The 15,053-nt window shown below is 38.8% G+C and overlaps 1 protein-coding gene across 2 annotated transcripts in view; it reads right to left on the reverse strand.

The window, feature by feature from the left end:
- Window positions 1–8,123, reverse strand: part of LOC131789901 (protocadherin Fat 4) — a 30,062-nt gene extending 21,939 nt beyond the window's left edge. Inside the window, exons 1-9 of one of the 2 annotated variants that reach the window (XM_059107083.2) lie at window positions 8,057–8,123; window positions 6,441–7,098; window positions 4,971–5,108; window positions 4,184–4,488; window positions 3,549–3,810; window positions 2,509–2,637; window positions 1,783–1,907; window positions 1,456–1,616; window positions 226–1,154 (exon numbers count right to left, since the gene is read on the reverse strand). In XM_059107083.2, the coding sequence (XP_058963066.2) occupies window positions 226–1,154; window positions 1,456–1,616; window positions 1,783–1,907; window positions 2,509–2,637; window positions 3,549–3,810; window positions 4,184–4,488; window positions 4,971–5,108; window positions 6,441–6,807 (2,416 nt within the window). In that variant the 5' untranslated portion in view covers window positions 6,808–7,098; window positions 8,057–8,123. Of the gene's footprint in view, window positions 1–225; window positions 1,155–1,455; window positions 1,617–1,782; window positions 1,908–2,508; window positions 2,638–3,548; window positions 3,811–4,183; window positions 4,489–4,970; window positions 5,109–6,440; window positions 7,109–8,056 lie in introns of those variants that run through there. The other variant, XM_066174379.1, reaches the window with a different exon arrangement.
- Between the last annotated feature and the right edge of the window lie 6,930 nt (window positions 8,124–15,053).

Below are 15,053 nucleotides of genomic sequence, written 5' to 3' on the forward strand. Positions count from 1 at the left end.
CCAAAGCAATCCCGGATTTCTTTGAAACTCAATTGGAAGTTGCAGTTTATTTGCAATTATTTCTACAATTGATAATTAGTGAAGACTGTTCAGAAAAATATAAATATGGCTGAAAAATATATTTGCTACATCGAACACCTGCACTGTTTTTAATGCCTGGTGTTGCAATCTCTTCGCTTACCAAGAACGCAGCTTAGGATCCAAAAAAAGTAAGAACAGACTCACCAATGGCAGAAATTTGTACCACAGTGCTTCCCACAGCGATGTTTTCTTGCACGGATGCTTTGTATGAGTTCAAAGTGAATCGCGGACTCTCATCGTTTTCGTCCAGAACTTCCACTTGAATGCGAGTTAAAACTTTCAGCGCTGGCGAACCACAGTCCTGCACTGTAATCACTGCTGTATAATGCGGCTTCAATTCACGGTCTAATTTTACAAGTACCTTTACTTCTCCATTGTTATCAATACCAAAGACCTTAGAATTTTGGGACTGTTCCGTAACAATTTCGTAAGTTAAAGAACTGCAGCCTGCGTCTGGGTCTCTAGCTTGAATCAAGCCTAGTGGCGTGTTGCGGTTGTTATTTTCCTTCACCGAGAACTTACATGTGTTATTTTGCGCGCAACCTTTCACGAAATATGGGGGCTCGTTGATATCTTCTACAGTTACTGTTAGAACTGTGGTATCACTCTTGGGAGGATTTCCGCCGTCTTCGGCAGTGATTCCAAGAGTGTAGCTACTCTTTTCTTCGTAATTCAACTTTTGTGTGGTCTTAACTTCGCCTTTGTCGTTTATCGTGAATCTTTTATCGTTATTTCCCGAGTGAATGCTGTAAGTCAACTGCGCGTTAACGCCAGTATCGGCATCCGTCGCGGTAACCATAGTAACAAAAGTATTAGCAGGATTTTCTTCAGGTACAGTTGCCGAGTATGATGCATCTGGGAAACTTGGAGAATTATCATTGGTGTCTTTGACGTTAACAAGAACAACAGCGCGACCTTTGTGGCATCTGTTGTCAGTGTTTTGACCGAGGACGGTCAAACGGTAGGAAGATTTTGTCTCTCTGTCTAGTTTCTTTGTCGCTCTTATGAGACCACTGTTAGAATTGATGCTGAAAACGTTTCCATCATTTCCTTCAGTAATGCTGTATTTGAGCCTGTTATAAAAACAATATAGAAACAAAATTTAGATTAGGCTATCTTCGATCCTGCTATGTAGCAGTGGGCGTCAACCATGAACCTCCACTGGACCCTGTCTTTAGCTGTTCCAGATGATTATATTCTGGCCAAGCTCAACTTGGACAGACCCAAACCCCCACGTTTCACGCCTTTATTACTTTGCCTTGTTTCGCTAACTGAACGCTTGGGACAGACCATCCACCGTTTAAGAAAGACCTGATGCAAGATCAAGTGACTAAGTAAGGTTTCTGGTGATATAACAGTTTTGAGCACACTTACGTGTAGGAGTATGGCGACAGCTTTTCATTCAGTACCGTGACAGGTGCATTCTGTTCTTCCGTTACACTTGCAACGTACGTGTCACGCGAGAAGAGAGCATCCCACATGGACAATTTAAATTTATTGCTTGAGTGCTGGCCTTGAACTGCAACGAAAACGATCTAAAGACCAAACAAAATAAAAAAATAAATAAAAAAATAAAAGAACAAAGGAACAACAAATAAATAAAGACAATACGCTCCGTGGTTGGTTTGTGGCGGGAAAAAAAATCCTGAATTCGTTTTGCTATGAGTCATATTTCAAACAACAGTAAGTGATTTATCCTACCTTATTTGATTCGGATAGAGACAGGGAAATGGCACGAGGTGAGACATCACTCTCATTTTTGGACGAGGCTGGATCCATGGGGCCTGGGTTGGAACTTGTTAGTGATGCGTAAAGATGGGAAATACCTATGAAGATATAGGAAAGGTTACTCATTCAATTCAAGCAATAACTAATTCACCTACAGGTTTGAATAAATATCAGCAATTACACATGGAAACGAAAAAATATTTCCAAAATTATTGATAACTTTAGACACCGAAAAACTTGGTATTTCTTTCCAAATAATTCAACAACGCCTCGCTCGGTTGTAGACGAGGGAACTTTTCAAGAATCGTAAGAGGGCGTAACCTTCAAGATCTTGGGACTAAACCAGAAACTAAAATGACTTTACAAGTGCTTCCTTTGTGATGTGAAAAACTTCGTATAGATTAAAGGAGGCACAGAGATGATAGCAAAGTAAGATAGAAAAGCACTATACTAACAATTGTGACCCAACATAACTCAACATTGACACTGACTGCGTACATTCATGACACCTTAGTGAAGTTTTCAGCGATACTGAAGAAATGTTGCCTCTACATTTAAGATTTTAAGTTTTGAATTCCGCAAGTTAAGGGCTTGGCCCTTTAAAGGAAGAAAGACAAGTTCCTTACAAGTATCGAAAGCTAATCCCGCCTTAAGCTGTCTATCTACGCCTCAGTTGAAAAGTTTCCTACAGCAACTGACCTTCGATGTCGCTGACTTCAACAGATATTCTTTTATTCGCCACGGTGCTAAATTGGGTCCTGAAGTATTTAAACGTGTCGCTCTCCACAGTGGTAACAGTATCGTCACACGAGGAGACAGCGGCGCCCTCTGAAATGAAGAAGACAAGGTTGTGCTGACGCAAACAACTCGAATTTTTAACTCACTTTGGGAGCGAACTGGTAAAGGTGAAGGGAAAAGGGAGAAGGGAAAAGGGAGAAGGGGGAGGGAGGGGACTTGTTCTGCTCCAGGAGAAAAAGAGTTTCCGGTGCGAAAGGAAGGAGAGGAAGGAGGGAATTTGGGGAGATCTCCAGATGCCGATGATTCAAACAACCTGGGGGTCAAGTTGGAGGTGAACTTTTTTCACTTTAGGAGGCGTACTCGCAAAGGTGGTCGGAGGCGAACTTACAATACGCGACTTTGCTAATACTGCGTCCAAATGAATGCTGGGATTGGCCAACCCTGTATCAGATCCCTCAAGAGGTATGTTGTTTCGCGCGGCCTCGAGCTCTTTTACTGTTATGTGAGAAGCAAAGCCAAAAAAGCTTCGCAAAATCAATTAAAATTGTATTTTTGCAATCCTTTTTTCTTTCCATAATGGTGAAGATCATTGATCTGTATGAAAATGTGATAATGACCGTTGACATCCCGGATGGTTTAAACGGAAACCTTTTATTTTCAATCCGCGGGTTAGTGCAGATATCCGAAAAAAGTGGTTACACGTTACCCCTAAGGGTCATAGTCTAAGGATTGGCCAGTCCCAGCGTTCATTCTGACCCCAGTATTAGCAAAGTTGCGTAGTAGGGGAAACCTTCAGATACCACGACTCAAACAAATATAATTTCAAACTCTCAGGAGAACAATTTTCATGAGGTTAAATGACTTTTCGAATCTCACAAAATGCAGACTGTGTCAGGCCTAATTTGGGATAAAACTCTTAAAGAGGGTGAGAAGTTACATGATTTCTGAGCGCATGTATCCTTTTAAGGGTTACAAAATGGAAGAATTGTCTCTTAGCTTACCATCACATGACACTGCACTAAGTTTATCCACCCAGCCCGACAGATCGTTAAAGCTGCTCATTCGGAACACGTGAGTGCTATCCGGGTCAGAAGCTATTGTATTCAACTCTGCAGGATTGACGTTATAACCGACACCGATGGAAAAGATATTTACTCCATGGTTACGGAGTTGATTGGCAGGTCCGCTCACACCACGCCCATTGGAATATCCATCGGTAAGTAAGACAGTCACTTTAGGGATGCCTTGATCAGGTCTCATTCCCTGTGAAGCAAGGAGAAGGGAAATGTCTTGCCCACAAACATAACACATGATCAGTGGGGAAGGGGGGAGGGGTGGAGGGGAAGGGACCTTTGTGTCTTGCACAACACAATGATCCTGTTTAAAGGTATGACATTGATGTCAGAAACTTGAAATAAGAACTCTAATTTTACGTCAGTTTAATTAAAAAACTTTTCCTGAGAGAACCGAAAGAATGATCGCCTTGTCAGCGTTGAGTTAAATATCCTGAGAAAAGGAGCCCTCAAAATGACTAAAAATATTTTTTTTGGACGATTTTGTTTCCTTATGGATCCTACCAAAAGACTACAAAAATCGACCGACTCAGGAGTTGTGAAATTCTTCCCAGTCTACTCACTTGTGACGTGGTGAAAATGTTCTTGCGTACATAATCCAAAGCGTCTGCAGTGTATGTCCACCCCCCTCGGTAATTTATGTTTCCTACTGCATTCTTGATCGCCGACTTGGTGTGATGGGCTTTTAAATTGAATTCCAATTTTGTGTAGGTGGAGTATGTTACCACAGCCACGTGTGTCCCGGATGAACCAATGTTGAAGAAGTCCACCACATTTTTCACAAAGTCCTTTATTTTTTGGAAGTTATAGCTTCCCACACTGCCTGAACTGTCCAGTATAAAGGCTAGATCCACGGATGTCTGGCAAACTGAGAAGTAGAATTAAAAAAAAGAGTTATAACCCCTGGCAGGTTTGCTTGACGAATAAAGTCAAGCGCACGATGCTTTTTTTGGACTGGCTCGACGGATTTCGTCGAAAAACTGCTCGCACCCTCTGGTTGTCCAGCTCACCAACAATTTCCAGTGGTTTACTCTGTGTTACAACATCGGATCGCGAAATAAGTAGATCTGAGGTTTGATTTCTGATAGGGTCTCAGATATATATATGTATATATTTTTTTTGTCCCACGCTAGTGTCAGGCATCATTTTTTATGAAGGAAACATTGTTCACGAAGTTCATTGGCATAGAAATTGATGAACTACTTCAGTTTGTCAAAGATAACCTGCTAGGAACAGTAGAATCTCCCTTTTATCCTGAAGATTCAAATTGTAATTTTCCCTCTCTGTCTGACATAAATTTATCCCGAAATAGTCTATTTTTGCTTGAGAAAAAGTGCAACTAAGGCTCACCATCTCGAATGACGCTTGCATGGATGTAAGAATTGGTTGCGTAATGAACCCAGTCAAATCCTGCCTGTACAGCCAGGCCTGCTAAAGTGGATAGCTTTCCTGTGTCACCATCAGAGGTCTGGAGACGAACAGCACGTCCTGGAAGATCAATTAAATTTTTTTTTTCTTAAGTAACAGAGGAATCGAAAGATAAATAAAAACCTCTTTGTATTAAACCGATGGCGATAAAGGCTATAAACTTCCCAACTTAGGTAGCGTGACAGTGTCTCTGCAAATGTCACGCAATCAAGAGATGGTATTGTAGTACAATCCTGTTGCGTGTTATGTGTAGAGAAGCGGACTCGTTGAAAAAGGCTATAAGATAGAGATATAAAAAAAACAAGTCATTGAAACTGATAACGAAATGAATCAAGCAGATTAATAATAAAGTCTATTATGCACAGTTTCAATTAGAAGAATGAGTTATTTATATGTTTGCTGATTGATACTGGCCAAAATCCAAAATCAGCCTATGGAGACGTGACGGACGGAAAGAACCGCAGGGGTGAAAACTAATGAATTTTATCGTGGACTTATGGTTGTGAATTAGCTGAAAATCTGTGCGCTAGAATCTCATACGTCAAACAATTTCCTTTTTTTGAGAAGACTATAAACTTCTTCACCTTTCTTATGATCCAACGTCAATTTTAAAGTCGCTTAGGAGGTCAAAAATTTTCATTGTAATCTGCGAATTAAAATCATAACTCTTCGTCACTAGTTCGTTCATTTGGCTTCATCTTCCTGTTTTTGGTGTTTTCCTATCTTAGTCAACTAATATAAACGATTTTTTTTCCATCGACGCTGGAAGTAATATTGTTTGTCGCTGTTAAAATGTCCTAAATAAAGCAGTTTAATTAAAGGATTGACCACGAATATGCAAAACAAAAGTTGCAAGAGATTTAACTAACTTTACGTTAAAGCTCAAGTTTCTCTCCCAGAAGTAAAAATTCGATCGCTTAACAGGATTATAAAATTCATCTAATTTATCCTTTCCATACTGATTTGTAAATGAAGAATATTAGAATTTGATCATTAGGGGAATACTAGCTCGCTTAGATAAAATTCTCTGTTTGGCAAAGTGTCAGCGAAACCTATTGAGCTTGATTGAAAAGTAAATTTAGGTCAAGTTGCACAATCTTCGTGATCTGTCCTTCTTTCACCAAAATAGCAATTTCATGGACCGATGACCTTCTTGAGCAGTTGTCATTGTGAAATAATTTAGTTGAAAAGAATAGAAACAGCACTATTAGGAATTAGTGAATATAAAATTTATGAATATATTTTTAAGAGAAAACACATTCGTGAGCGAAATTTTTCAGATAAACATTCAACGGAAATTGAGGATCAATTAATTTTGTTCTCGATTTCATTTTCCGCACATCGATTTTAATTTAGTTTAAAATAAAGTTTTCAAGGTTTATGTCGTCATACCTTCATAGTGAAGCGAAATCGGCGCTTGTGGCATTATTTGGTCCGTCCAAGCTAAAGTAACTTTCAATTTTACATTGGTCCATTGCCGTCTTACTGTAGATCCGAGCACATCTAGCTTGCTCTTCGCTCGAGCAGTCATTCGACGGCAGTCATCGTTTGCGAAGTTAATCTCACTGTTTGTATTCTTGACGAGGATTTTTCGAAAGCGAGCTGAATTTCGTCTAATAATGTCGCGGATGTTTCCACATGTTTCTATTTCAGCCTCGTCAGGGTACCTTTGTCCTTGATTAATCGATCGAAGTTGACTGTTCACAAATTCTGCACTGATATAAGTTATCAGCAGGAGTTTGAAAATCGTCGTTGCCATCTGTAACTGCTCGGCCGAAGCAGTCAATAACTTAAAAATGTCTTGGATAGCTGTGGCAGAGGTGATTCAACGATGCGTTAAGCGCCAACGTGCGATTTTAAAAACCAGTGTGAGGAGTGCCCTTTGATGAATGTTATTCTCCTTTCTGCTAAGCTGTTACCAAGGCTCTGCCCCCAAATTGAAATGTTATATAGCAGTTCACGATTTTGAGGTCACTCGCCAGTGAGGTGTCTGATTACAACAGACAGCCAGGATTCCTTTTTTGGACAATACCGCCTCCGCTAACCTTGCCTACGAGAAAAGGAAAGTGGAACAGTCCGCTATGACGCCCATCCTTTTTGAGCGGAAAAAAAACAAAAAAAGAAAAAAGAAAAAAAAAACCAATGGATGCAGAATTACATAACAATCGGCAAAATGAAGGGAACAATCACGCACAGGGGCAACAGAGACCAAGTTTTACATACAAAAGAGACAATTCCCATATAAGGTTTTGATCGTGGCTGCGCGGGCAGCAATTTCTTTATCCCGTGATCACACGCTAATAGATTAGCGAGCAAGTTGCGACATGTTTTCAAACGCCCCTTTTCAACTCGAGTTCCGATTGCCTCCGGTTGTCGCTTTTCGATGAAGGCAACAACAAACTTGAAGGGAAGAAAAACAAAGGATTTACAGCAAATGTCACAAATGACGAAGCGAAACAATATCACCCTTAGGGGGTACTCCCTGAAATTCCTGTGAAAACTCGGAGGCCGCTTCCGGAATCTCATATAGATGAAATGAAAAATGAAATATTTGCGACCTTGCCGAGAGGCAATACTGTATTTTAGATTTACGATATTATTCTGACAATATAAGTGATATTTTGACTGTTTAAGGATAACGTTTGTTTTTGCGAACATTATATAATAAGAGCTAATTTTCACATTTTGCGATCTAATTGATGAAATTTCAAAGGGTAGACCCTGGAATGCGCAAAAGAGTGAACGATTCGAGATCAAAATGGAGAAAAAAAACTATACTTCTGATCAAAAATACTTTCAAATTAAGCTTTGTACGAAACATTTTCACCGCTTAGACCCATATATTTTCTTGTTTTTACAAGTCGGCGTGCGGAACAGAAAGGCCGCGTAGGCGTTCTGTCTCGTAGACTTTGGTTAGCGATTACAGTGGAAGTAGTTTACCCTTGGAATAAAGCGCGTTAAAAAAAAAAAAAACTTTAAAATTTGGTGCCGCACATACCGCTATATACCTTTCAAATTGGAGCAGCCTCCGATCACAGTAATATCGCCGATGGATCTTTTTTGCAGAATTATATTTCACAGGGGAGGCGGTCGTGGAAAGAAGTCAACTGGTTGTCAACAACTGGTTCAAAATCTTTTATCCAATCGCTTAAGAGGTACTTCGTCTAAACTGAACATTGAAACATTACTTAAAAAGGAAAAATCGAAAATTATCGTGTTTCTGTTGCAATGTTGTCAACAAAGAAATCGAAAATTATTGATTAATGTTTCAGTACAGCCCTTCGAGAACCCTGTCACCCTTCATGTGATCGCTATGTAAATTTTCCTCACAATGTCTGAACAGACAGGTGATGAAAATCAAGACAGCCGTCAACTGTTTGATATTGTTTGCATTCAACTCCAAATTCCTAACACAACCCACATGAAATGAATAGTGTGACCCTCTGATAGAAGAATTAGATTTAAGATTGAGACAGTGCAAAAGCACCCGTAATAGAGCAGTTTTCGGCTCGACTTTGCCTTTTTGTTGACCCCTTTTTTCGGAGAATTACATTTCAGACTCTTTGAAAGAATAGGAACCAGTGGTAGAGGGTTTCTCAGCGAAAAAGTCAGATCGTTAAGCTCAATTCTTAGCTTTTTGAGTCCGGTTTTCGATCCCGGCTCTGATGAATCGCCTTTCGATTTACGAATTCGATACGCTCTGCTTGTCAGTCGAGCTGAATAACTGGCGGCCTTTCAGGAAATACGCATATGTACTTAAGAATTCATATTCACTATGGTAACTTGGCCCGCGCCCGTCCCCTAAAGTCTTTTCTCTTGAGGAATGAAATCTGTTCCCAAGACGGCGGGGAAAATCAAGCCTCCGTCGATAAAAGCGACGGAAGTTAAAACAACCACGTAATCTTTGTTCTTCCATCTGCGGTAGAAACTCCATTTTAGGTTCTTATTTAACGGAGAGCAGAAACATTCTAGGGAGTAATCGAGCATAAGCGTTTTTCCTTTCCGGTAATTGGCCTTTAATCAGATTTCTGGTCACTATTTTAGATTTCTTTCGTGTTTCTGCTTAAAAACTAAACTAATTTTAATCCTGGAAATCGAAAATTTTTGTGTTTCTGTTGCCATGCTGTAAGCAAACAAATCGAAAATAATTGATTAATGTTTCAGTAAATAAAATGAAAAATATTTAATTTTTAATTTTTTTTTTTTGTCGAGTACAGAGTACAGCCCTTCAAAAACCTTGTAACTCCTGCTCGTAATCGCTATATAAATTGTCCACACAATGCCTGAAAAGACAGGTGATGAAAATCAAGGTAATTGTCACCTGTTTGATATTGTTTGCATTCAACTCCAAATTCATAACACAACCCACACAAAAGAAAGAAAGTGTGACCTTCAGATAGAGGTATTAGATTTCAGATAGAGAGGGTACAAAGGCAACCGTGAGAGAGCGGTTTTCGGCGGAAAAGGCAAATCGCTCGGTTCGACTTTGCCTTTTTGTGGACTACGGTTTTCGGAGAATTACATTTGAGACTTTGAAAGAATAGGAACCAGTGATAGAGGGTTTCTCAGCGAAAAAGTCAGATCGTTAAGCTCAATTCAGTCTTGGCTTTTTGGTTTCGATCCCGGCTCTGCTGAATCGCCTTCCTGTTTACGTTCTGCTTATTACTGAGTTGAGCTGAATAACCGGCGGCCCCTCGGGAAATATGCCCACGTACTGAGGAATTCAAATTCACTATGGTCATTTAGGCCGCGGCCGTCCCCTGAAGTCCTTTCCCGGGAGGAATGAAGTCATTTCCCGAAACGGTGGTGGAAATCAAGCCTTAGTTAATCATTTGTTTATTTTCAGACTTCCGTTCTTTCTTAGGTTGTTTTGTCCACCGCTAGCGACAAGACAATTTTTCTGTCAATTTTTTTCAAGGTCTCACATCCATGGAAAAGTGAGACACGCATCAACAAGAGAAAACTTTAGGCTGTTTTTGGTGCCGTTAAAATTATTCTCTCGCCCCAGAATTAATCGAAAAGATGTTGTGACCGAGAGTTTTTATGGTCTAATATTCGTCGCGATCCGACGAAGCTCGCATTCGTTGCTCATCATAGCCGTGAGAAAGTGAATTAAAAAAAAAGAAAAGAAAAAGGCAAACGGAAGTGCGTCGTTATCAGGATTTGTAGACGAGGAGAATTCATAAATAATTGGACACCTGTGTAGGAGGTGAAGGTGATACTGTAACTCCTGACGAAGTGGTTATGCAAGCTTTTTTCTTATATACTAAACCAAGAGCCCTACACTTGATAATCTTTAGAATGACGGCTGTAATTATTTGAGAAATGTCTTTCTTTTAGAAATTTCCTCCGCCTATTTAGCTTAATTTTTTATCATGAAGTCTTACCGGATTTAATTTGCTTTTCAAATAACTGTTAAATATTATTTACATAATTCATTATAGCATCAAAAAATTTATGAAAAATTTGACGTACGAATCACAATACATAATTAGCTCTTATATGATAGTTCGATTCGAGACGCTTCCTGTTTATCAAAATGAAATGCAATATCCTTCGAAAGTAAACACGAATGATTTTAACCTAACGTCAGCGAAAAAATAAAGATTAGTTATCACACAGTGTGGGTAGAAAGGTAAAGAAACGAAGATGAAAAAAAAAAAAACAAACAAAAAACAGAAAGTGCTTGGATTGCTGAAATTTGGATTGCTGGTCATCCATGGATAATTTTAGTCAAAATCTCAGTAGCATTTTACAGATGTGTCCTCTAGAATTCTTTCTATGATCTGTAATTGCGGGAAATTTAACACGACGGCATTCAACCATGCTAACAAACGCAAATTTTCAGTTTCGATTCGTCGATTGTTCAGGACAAGGAGGAAACAAAAAAACGAGAGAAACAATGATAGTCTGAAATAAGAATAGGCTAACCGCTGTTGATTCTCTCTGTTCTTATCTGTTCTAGTTCTGGATATTTCTATTTGGAGACCAGATTTAGGAAATGACTGTGTTGACGTAACTACTTGATCTAACCTCCTTTTGCAACAAACTCCGGTTAGTTTTTTTTTTTTGAGGTGGTAACGCCTTTTTTATCTTTGCGTCAGTTACCGTCATCGCGCACACCTTGTCTGACATCGACAATACTGCCAGCCATTTTGGGAAACTATTGTCTTTCCTCAGACCTTCCTAGTTCTTTGACGCTTGAAAATACATGCCGCGTGTGATAATCCTTACAAATGAATAACAGGCGCAAAGAAGAAAAACGCTGAGTTTCATTTTCGAATCTTGGCAATGACGCACCGTTCCATTTATTTTTTCGGATGGTCTGAAAGCGGAAGTACGCATTTGCGTTTTGCGTCCTATGCATTGGACTGGCAGATTGGTGGTAAAGATTGATTAATCTCAGAAGAAAATATACATAATCTGCTTGATAATTTCTACCGTTGTCGTTGCCCTTTTGAAAACAATTACCCAATCTTACTGTACCGACCAAGCTTGTCTGCTACTTCATTTTCCAAAAAAGATAAATCGAAGGAAAAAATCTCTCTTCCACGGAACTCATAAGCGGAAGACAAAGGGTATTTCCATATTGATGTGATTTCTTTCATTTCTCTCCAATAAAATGGTGCGCAATTTGAAGATTCAATTGAACAATTATCAATATAGAATTTTTTTCTTCATGTATGTCGATCTTACAGTTTTCGTAAAAACGCCAAGGAAAGATATAAACTAATTCGCCACTGACAATTTTTTTCTTTTCGGCCAAGAATTCAATGCGATCTTTTGACTAATATATTTTCTAGCGATTTCCCCTGGGAATAACAAAGAGCGGCGCACAGCTTTTTACAATGAAGAGCTCAGTTATAACTTATTGCCTCATTTGAACACGCCAGTCGCCAACTGTGCTTTGTAGACCTTTCATAATTAAACCATAGCAACTTCAATTAAATGCATAAGGAGAATTATGTTAGTATTCATTAGGTTTTCATTTTTTCATTCACCGCCGAGTAAGTACAATTTAAACGAACGCATATCGACCATCATGAAAGAAATGAAAACTAACCGTAATATCTTCAGAAAAAGTGCTTCCACATGAATCACAGTGTGTATTAGAGTATCGCTGGACTCTCGCAAGCAAATACTGCAGTTTATTTAGATTCGATTGTGTTAATTGTGTACTAAAATGCGAAAAAGAAAAACTAAATCGATCGGCAGCGTAAGCACGTCACTGTTTTAATTTATCTGACGGGTCCCATCCTATCTGATATATCGGGGAAGTATTGAGCTCTGATCATAAATCAAATGAAAAACATCGGTTAATCCCATTCTCCCAGTTTTGCTTTGATATATCGGGGAAGGAACGAGCTCTGATCATAAATCAAATAAGGAATTGGTTAATCCCATTCTCTTAGCTGCACACGCTTAGAAACTAGAGTCGTTATTGCTTACCTTATCTTCCAGCTTTGCTTCATATCTAAATACCTTATGCACTCTGGATCACTCATGAACAGCTTGTAGTGACTAGGAATTTTCTTTGAGGCAGCAGTAGTTTCGAATGTTAGTTTCCACTTCCTCTTCGCAGTCGTCGATGACTCCTAGGAAAGAGAGCAATACAAAACATTCCATTCCAGTTTAGGCTTATCACCTAATTATGACTGGCAAGATTTGAGCTCCGCGTGTAACAGTCAGTTTCGAATGCAAATTAACTAAGATGTACTGTTTGTTTGGTTATTGAAAAAAAGTGCAACTCGTAGCTGGAGGGCTGAATTGTGTGTACACAAAATAATAATTTTAAATAAAATTAATAAATATATAAATTGAATAATATTGAAAACGTGAATTACAAAGTTGGATTTAATCTATGTGATCTAAATATGTGTCATAAAAAAGGGCATTATATCTATATATATATATAAGTCTATTAGAAAATATAGTTCATAATTAATATATCAGGATTCGTTGTAAACTCCAACTGAAGACGGTATAAAGGTGTTCGTAAATCTACAGGTCTTTGCTCTTGGGGGAACAAAGTCTGTTTAAGATTGTATCTTGGAATGTGTCGTTCAGGTAGAAGATGTCCAAGGTTGTGACTGGGTGTAGTAAAAATGTTATTGAAAAGTTTGTCACATGCATTTAAACGCCTGTCGCTTAGCTTTAAAATTCCACTGAGGTCCAAGCTGTCCGCGTAGTCGATGTTGGGGTAGATGATTGCCAGAACACGATTCTGAACCCGTTCTATGGCATCTGATAAGTAGGCTGGTAGTGCGAAATGGAAAACCTGACAGTTGTACTCCAAAACAGATCTTAGGGGTAATAATGTCTTGTTCAGGGACTCTGGCGCGTAGATGTAAAATCATTTCAGCTTGAACATGGGATCAGTACATTACAAAAGTCAACGAACACTAATTCTATGGATCAGTTGCTAAATAAGGATACAGTAAACTAGAAGAGAGATAGTTCCACTGTGCAGTAAATCAAGCTAGAATATACGCTACCTGTGGATTACAATCTTTGTAATAATCAGGTGCTGCCATGCCTTTTTAAGCCATACATTTTTTTTTCCATATACCACTTTCAGTTAGGGGAAGACTCCAGAGGAGTACCATTTTCAAAGACAGGCATCATTTGCATTCACATAACAGTACGAATACATGCATTTTAGCGAGCACTCATCATCGTGTTTTTACTACTCCTTACGATGATCAAATTTACAAAGTAAAAAAATTCAAACAACCAGCAAGCTCCCTCTGTGAGTTTTATAACAGGAGAGGATAATGGCTATTTCACTCAATCGCACGTCACCAGAGAGACGGTCTGAATGGGGGGGTTCTCTTGTTGTTTGTCGGTAACAACTTTTAATTACTTTGACTGTAGTTGGTAAAAATTTTCGCTCCTTGTCCGTTGCCAGTAAATTTCAGTCAATGATTAAAAATGCAAGTTAATTGTTCATATTCCTTAGGTAATTCGTGGGCTCGAAGACTGAGTACTGTTCCAAAAATGAGCTTAAAATAAAGCAAGTTTCTTTGATAAACTGAAACTTAAATTTAAATTGGCTACCTCCTATACAGTAGCCGTCGATAATGTTGGAACATGTCCGTTGTCGGTTGGTATTTTCTTGGTGCTAATCGGTTTTCCATTTTTTGCGTTTTGTTAGTAGTCAGTTATATTTTTCGCCCCTTGTCGCTAGTCGGTTAAGCCCTTTCAGACCCTCTAGTGATTTTCTTAGAAGAGAACGTAAACGGAGCTGTCTTCTCTCTTTTACGATTATCTCACGTGAAATCAACAGTTACAGGCAAATTAACCTCTTTATGATCTCAGTTAAGAGCATCTTAATCAAATTTCCAGTTTTCGGTATCAGCGCTGTCCATCTTACTTCAAGTAAGCAGGAAACAGAATTCATCACCTTTGTAAGTGTAGACCTTCTCGCGAAGAGGCGGCTATCTAGGAAATTTTACGCGCGGTCAAATTTTATAAAGGACAAAAACCGAATAACTTCGTTAATTTTATTCCAGTCTCCCCAATTCGTGGGAAAGACACATCTGCCTTAAGCAGCATCATTGGGTGTCATACAGCCGCTCCCCCCCTTCCCCCTTAATTTCCATAAACAGGATCTACGCCCTCCCCTCCCCAACGCTCTGCATTACAACACGCGAACAAAGGAGGTATATCAAGAAATGATGTGCATTTGCTAAACTTTTATTACTTTAACGATTACAGCGCTTACCACTAAGAAAGCATTTACTAAGATAAAATCTTTAACTACTTAAAAACATGTTTGATCACGTCCTGCGTGTGTCATTGAGGTTTGATGAAAAATTACTGCACAGCAGTAAGGTCATCACAGAATCATATCTGTATTTAAGGATTTACTTTACAAAAAGTTTTCATGACAAAATTGAAACAAATATCGTTTACTTCTGATATAAAAATCTTGCATATCAAGTAGATCAGTGATCAATTTTTCAAACATACTCATTTAAATTACAAAAAGTTTAAAACCTAATA

This window comes from Pocillopora verrucosa, chromosome 11, assembly GCF_036669915.1.
Source record: "Pocillopora verrucosa isolate sample1 chromosome 11, ASM3666991v2, whole genome shotgun sequence".
In the NCBI taxonomy this organism is placed as follows: Eukaryota; Metazoa; Cnidaria; class Anthozoa; order Scleractinia; family Pocilloporidae; genus Pocillopora; species Pocillopora verrucosa.